General features: G+C 40.9%; 1 protein-coding gene across 1 annotated transcript in view; it reads left to right on the top strand.

The window, feature by feature from the left end:
• Positions 1-511: 511 nt before the first annotated feature.
• The window catches only part of LOC124553546 (forkhead box protein D3-like), a 30,772-nt gene continuing 23,703 nt past the window's right edge, over positions 512-7,580 (top strand). The window contains exons 1-2 of the mRNA XM_047127393.1: positions 512-543; positions 3,017-3,373. Coding sequence (XP_046983349.1) covers positions 512-543; positions 3,017-3,373 — 389 coding nt within the window. The remainder of the gene's footprint in view (positions 544-3,016; positions 3,374-7,580) is intronic.

Genomic DNA, 7,580 nt, shown 5'->3' with positions numbered 1-7,580 from the left:
CGTTTCACGACAATTAATCTGTAAAAACACACCACATATCATAAAGAAAGCGTGTAAACCATCTAAGGATGAATCACAACGGTAACGGTATCCTTTGAATAAAGGAATTGAAAGTAAATTTGCGGCTGGTTGCTGTCCTAACACCATCAACATTTGACAATGGTTCAGACCTGTGTCTGGCCGAGCAGATTTAGGTTTTCCGTGATTTCCCTAAATTGCTACAGGCATTGTCAGGATGGTTCCTTCATAATCACCATAACTTTAGGCCGCTCCACTCGCACCATCAACAAAACAGGCTCTGCTAACGGTATCCTACGCCTTCCACATTGCTGGCAAAGGGTTCTACACAACACTGGTGACTACTTTGAAGGACAGTAACAGATGCAAATACATAACACTTTTCTATCGGTTGTGAATAAATAGTTGTCACTATTTAAGTTCCAACCCTCGTATATGCCCTTTTCATTTTGCTCTGTCCGTCTGCTATGAGTGTCCCTTGACGAGTGGCATCATGACCATTATTTTGCATGTCAAGGTGCTGTGGTACACAGCAGATCTCTGAAGTGGGTTGACATTTTCACGGAATAACTGTCCCCACAATCGGGTGTCTGCGTATGGCAGGAACCCAGTTGCTCATTGCTACAGCCTTGCAGATGTGCTGTGTGCACTTTTGCTCTCACGACATGCAGAAAAGAAACAAAATTTCCCACGCAGTATGTGGCCCAAAACAAACACGTACTTGTAAATAACAAAAGAGTTTGCTCGAGGCCACGACTGCCCTTCGTCGGATAGAGAGACAGAGGGAGTAACACACCGCTTTCTTCAAAGTGATATGTTACCCGTCAAGTCTTACAGCGTGTACTTCGGAGTGCCCACACTGCTTCAAGTGCAAGTTTCATTCATTTGCCTCGCAGTTTTTTTCAGATACGTGGTATGTGGTCCAGGATTGGTCAGGTAATGTATTACTCTGCTCAGTGGGTGAAAAAAATCTAATTTTTAATCACTCCATGATTTTGGGGAGAACACCATATTTTCCCCTGCCTCTGCTGAAGTTTCCCAATCATTTTACAATCTTGTAGTAACTCATTCATTTTGACCTCAGTTCCAAGTATTCTTCATACTTCCATTTGAACATCTTCCTGTAACCAGTATAGAGTTCCTTATACCTTTAGATCAGATTTACTTTTTGTTCCAATTGATCCGTAGTGAGGAGATCCTCTGGGATGTGGAACACATCAGAAAACCAGAATACGCAATAACTATTTACAAAATAAGAACAGATATGCTAATGTACCTTCCACAGATCCCAAATGAAATTGCCCTTGTTGATGTGAAATCGGTCAAAAAAAAAAAAAAAAACTTAGGCATATTTACATTTAAAAGGATATGAAACTTGTCACCAAATATTAAATGTTCACTTCACTTAGGTGCATGTGATAATTCTTAGGCTATTGTAGTCACGCATGATCAAATAATAATAATAAACATTTTACAGCACTTATTGTATGCACATATTGTACGCAACATTCATATTATGGTGATGTTAAAAATAGCATACGTGCATCAGTCAGTTCTCCTAAGAAATATGTCAATGTAGTAGAATGTGTTCCCCACTGATAAATCCCTTACACTCTTCTCAGACTGAATATTATTAGTACTTAAACTTTTTATGACTGGTCCCATGTTAGTGAAAATGTGTATTGCTCAATGGTAGACACGTTTCTGAACCAAAGTAAGTGGCTTTAAATCTTTGTGAAAGTTATTCTTATTTCTAGTGTTCATTCCATGAACTGAGCTGTTGGTTTGAAAAAAAGATACATTTTTCTTTGAGAAATTTCATTAAGGAATAAATATCACTATATTGGAAAGCAGTAGTTAGTATCCCCAGTTCCTTAAACAGCCCTCTGCAGAACATTCTTGAGTTCAAACCACAAATAATTCCTGTTGCATGTTTTTTTAACTACATTCGCATAGCAAATAGAGATTTGTTTAATGCACTTCAGCCATTAAATTTTTTATCAGGCTTTAATCCCAAGAATTTAACACTGTCAACTTCTATCTGCTTGTCATTACATTTAAGGCATATACTGGCAGGAACCTTTTAGAAGTTCTGAACTGCATATGGTATATTTTTTCAAGGTTTGGTGACTGAATTGGCTAGGAACCATTTATTAATGTCCCTAAAAATTTCATCAATCGGTCTTTCTTATTCTGTTTGTATCATCTCAAAAAAATAAAAAAATAAATAAATAAAAATAAAAAAATTAAATAAAATAAAAAAATAAAAAGTGGCATATGATGAAATGTCATTGGTATACACAAGAAAAAGTAGGGGCCCTGAGATGGAACCTTGGGGGACACCACATGTTATTGGTTCCCATTTGCAGGATGCCTGACAGCTGAATACATGTCTCTTTTTCCTTTTGACACCCTTTGTTTACTGTCAGAGATACAGGATTTGAACAATTTTGCAATTTTCCTGTTACACCATAATATTCTAATTTGCTTAAAAGGATATTGTTATTTGACAGTTCGCAAAATATACCTCGGAAATATTTTATTTGTGGTCAAGAAGTTAAGGAGACGACTGTATATTATCTTTTCTAGAATTCTGGAGAGTGCAGGCAAAAATGAAACTGGACAGAAGTTTGATGATGGTATTTCTTTATCTCCTTTCTTATACAAAGGCTTAACTTCAGCATATTTCAGCCATTCAGGAAATGTTCCACTGATAAAAGATTGGTAATGCAAATAACTTAAAATGTCACTAAACTCAGAACTACACTGTTTAATCAACTTTGTTGATATGTTGTCATAGCACTAGAATTGTTTGTTTTAAGGATTTTATGGTGGACATTACTTCCACTGCTGTTGTGGTGATCATTATTATTGTAGCTACTATTATTATATATTATATTATTGTAGTTATTTGTAGTGACTGGTCTGAGATATTCCATGGCAGCATCTACTGAACCTTAGAACTCCACTGAACACTGTCTCTGTTATTCTGAAACAGCACTGCCCTCCCGACCACACCCAGTCTGTCAGTCTCCAATGTTGACGGCACTGGCAAGGATGCCGCCAACTCGCTCCACACTGACAACGGCCACAGCGAGGGCTACGCCCCCACACTGGACGAGACGGTGTCGACGAGCACGGCCGCCACTTCGACCTCCGGATCCGACGGCACCGCGAACGGCGACGGCAGCAGCAACGGTATAAACAGTGGTGGTTCCACAGTGAACAATGCTGCCAGCAGATTGGGAGAGGAACAGCACACGAGCAACACTGACTCGGCCAGCAGTGTCGACAAGAAGCCGCCATTCTCCTACAAGGCACTCATTGCTATGGCCATAGCACAGTCACCTCACAGGTTGGTAGGAATGCAACAAAGTGCTAAATCTCTTCATTAAAATACACTATATCTTCCTTAAAATTTGCTATCATAGTTCAGCACTACCCACAGTACCGTATATCAGCAAAGTCTCCACTCAGCAGGGAGGATCACGGGTCTCACCTTACAGGTTGACAGCACATTCGAGTCTTTGTCTGCACATTCGAGTCTTTACTGCACGTTCTGTGGCCCTGCAGTAGTGGAGTGGGGGCAGTCATGTTGCATGTGCATAGCAGCTGTTAGTTTTGTTTCTGTCTAGGTCTTGCGTAAGTCGAGTGAGAATGTTTACTGTGCAGAGAGAGTGTTTTCAGTGGAAGATGTTTCCCGTACAGGAGGAAACTTTTGGAGCCTGTGAGGCAGCAATTTAGTTTGCATTTTCCTGCTTTGAGGTGACCGCATTGTAACACTGTATGTGGTTTCATTCACAAATTCCCGACAACAGTTCAGTTCGTGATGCACCACAAACTGGTGGGCCCAAAATTTTAACAGAATGGGACCTTGACAGCATTTTGGACATCATGTTGCAGAGTCCAACAAAATCAGTGATGGGATGATTACAAGAGGCTAAAGTCTCTTGTACAACAGCACATAAGGCTGCAACCGAAGAACTGGGGATTTATCTGTCTAAAATTACTGCTGCGCAACATTTACATTGCTTGGACCGTGCAAAGAAAATAGCATATTGTGAGTGGTTTCAGCAATTTGTTAAACTGTACGGAGTTAGTGTTTCAGATTGAACCTGTTTCACGTATCTGTCTACGTAATTCAAAAAAATGGACAAGTTTGGTCACAATAAAATCCACATGCCTTAAGAGAAATCAGCATGTGGCTTACCATAATGCGAGCACTAATTATAGGGCCAATCATTTTTGATACTGGGGACCCATTCCATTGGCTACTGTTCCCATATAATTTATCTACTTATTGTCCTGCTGAATGAAAATGAGACCAGTGATTCATTTTTCCGAAAAGACAATGCTACTGCTCACACGGCATACTAGTTACTACGATTTTTAGATGAAGTGCTCGGAGACAGAGTAATTTTGAAAGATGTCTGGCTCCTGTGCTCACCAGATCTGTCTCCGCCCAACTATTTCCACTGGCGTGGGTGAAACATTTCTGTATCAATTTAACCCAAAGACAACAGACGAATTGAAGACAGTCTGAAGTCGGTTACATGTGAAACATTGGTAAAGGTATCCGCAAGTAAATGTAAATGTGATAAACTGTGGTTTCAAGAAAGAGAAAAACATTTGCAGCACTTAATGTGATACTGATGAGTACAGTGTATTTAATTGTAATTAATATAATTAATTTTATTGTTTTAATTGTAATACTGTTGAATCCCGTCTCCCATCGTGACTGCAGCCACTAGCAGTGAATCCCAGCCCCTAGCTCAGAGTGACATAAACGTGCTGCCAGTCTTACACGCCCCGCAAGGCGAGATGTGTCGAGCTCGCTGCTGCAGAGACTTTGCCGATGCACTGTATCGTGCTCATACGGTAGACATAAGTTAATGGTGTTTGCGTCATCAACCATAATTTTGGGTCGATCCTTTTTTTCCGTCTTCAGTCGTCTGACTGGTTAAATGTGATCCTCTCGCCTTCCTCTCCTGAACCGTCCTCTTCATTTCAGAACAGCACGTCCACCCGATGTCCTCATTTGTTTAGTGGAAATATTGGAATTTCTTTTTTCCCATTTAGTTCTAACCATTGACAAGTCCCTCCAGTACCATCAGTGTTACCCCCTTTATACTTAATATGACTTATCATCGTGTCCTTCCTTCTTGTCGACATTTTCCAAATGTATCTCACTAATTCTGCACAGGAACTCCTCACCTCTCATCCTTTCAGTCTACCCAATTTTCATCATCCTTCTACAGCTCCACATCTCAAATGCTTGTGTTCACTTCTTCTGTACCAGTTTCCTCACTGTTCATTATTGACTTCCACGAATGCTTTGTTTCAAATGTGCGTTGACATAAATTTCTACCTCAAATTAAAACTTATGTTAGATACTATCATTGGTCAGGAATGACCCTTTTGTCTGCTTTTTTATGTCCGTCATTCTTTGTCCGTCATGCGATATTTTGATTCAGAGGTAGCAGAATTACTTCACGTCACCTACTTTGTAGTCCCCAGCTTTGATGTTAAATTCACTGCCGTTTTTGCAGCTGCTACTCCTCGTTACTTTCTGTCTGCCTTGCATTCTCATATCTAGGCCTACCTGTATGGTTCCACCATCCCATCAACTGCAGTTGACCCATGTAATATGTGCACAATCATTCCATGTCATATGTCTACATCTGCATTTACATATATATAAAAAACAAAGATGCTGTGACTTACCAAACGAGAAAGTGCTGGTAGATAGACACAATAAAAAACACACACACACATTTCAAGCTTTCGCAACCCACAGTTGCTTCATCAGGAAAGAGGGGAGGAGAGGGAAAGACGAAAGGATGTGGGTTTTAAGGGAGAGGGTACGGAGTCATTGCAATCCTGGGAGCGGAAAGACTTACCTTAGGGGGAAAAAAGGACAGGTATACACTGGCGCGCGCGCACACACACACACACACACACACACACACACACACACACACACACACACATATCCATCCGCACATATACAGACACAGGCAGACATATGTAAAGGCAAAGAGTTTCGGCAGAGATGTCAGTCGAGGCGGAAGTACAGAGGCAAAGATGTTGTTGAAAGACAGGTGAGGTATGAGCGGCAGCAACTTGAAATTAGCGGAGGTTGAGGCCTGGTGGGTAAGTTGCTGTCCCTCGTACATCACCTGTCATTCAACATCACCTCGCCTCTGTACTTCCGCCTCGACTGACATCTCTGCCCACCCTCTTAGAATTTACACATGTTTGCCTGTGTCTGTATATGTGCGGATGAATATGTGTGTGTGTGTGTGTGTGTGTGCAAGTATATACCTGTCCTTTTTTTCCCCCTAAGGTAAGTCTTTCCACTCCCGGGATTGGAATGACTCCTTACCCTCTCCCTTCTTTCACTCTCCTCCCCTCTTTCCTGACGAGGCAACAGTTTGTTGCGAAAGCTTGAATTTTGTGTGTATGTTTGTGTTTGTTTGTGTGTCTATCGACCTGCCAGTGCTTTTGTTTGATAAGTCTCATCATCTTTGTTTTTAGATATATTTTTCCCACATGGAATGTTTCCCTCTATTATATTCTACATTTACATACATACTCTTGCAAGCCTCAGCATTGTGCACGGCAGAGGGTACCCTCTACCACTGCTGGTAATGTCCTTTCCTGTTCCACTGACAGATAGAGGGAGGGAGAAACAACTATCTGTATGCGTCTGTATGAGCCCTAATTTCTCGAATTTTATTTTCATGCTACTTACATGCAATGTACGTTGGTGGCAGTAGAATAGTTCAGCAGTCAGCTCCAAATGCCAGTTCTCTAAATTTTCTCAATAGTGTCTCTCAAAAGAAACGTTGTCTTCCCTCCAAGGATTCCCACTTGATCTCACAAATCATCTCCGTAACACTCGATTGAACCTAATGGTAACAAATCTAGCCACCCGACTCTGAATCGCTTCAGTGTCTTCTTTCAGTCTGATCAGGTACTGATCACAAACACTTCAGCAATACTCAACAATAGGTTGCACCAACATCCTGTATGTGATCGCCTTTACAAATGAACTACACTTCGCTAAAAGTCTCCCAACAAACCGAAGTTGACTATTCACCTTCACTACTACAATCCTCACACGCTCATTCCATTTTATATTGTTTTGCAACATTACGCCTACATATTTAAACAACCCAACTGTGTCAAGCGGGACACTACTAATGCCGTTTCCGAACAATACGGGTTAGTTTTTCCTATTTGCCTGCATTAACTTACATTTTTCTACATTTACGGCTAGCCACCATTTGTGACACTGACTAGAAATGTTGTCCAAGTCATACAACTTTGACACTTTCATGTACACCACAGCATCATCAGAGATGATTGTACCCATCCTGTCTGCCAGGTCATTTAAAATACAGAAAATAGCAATGGTCCTATCATATTTCCCTGGGGCACCTCTGTGACTGATGAACACTCGCTGTCAGGGACAACATACTGGGCTCTATTACTCATTATTTCTTCCTACTCTTTATTAGACATACTTTCTCACCAACTTGTTACGGCCTGTCATAATT

This window comes from Schistocerca americana, chromosome 11, assembly GCF_021461395.2.
Source record: "Schistocerca americana isolate TAMUIC-IGC-003095 chromosome 11, iqSchAmer2.1, whole genome shotgun sequence".
NCBI lineage: Eukaryota > Metazoa > Arthropoda > Insecta > Orthoptera > Acrididae > Schistocerca > Schistocerca americana.
The sequence above is the reverse complement of the archived record's forward strand: the minus strand, read 5'-3'. Positions and strand labels throughout refer to the sequence as shown.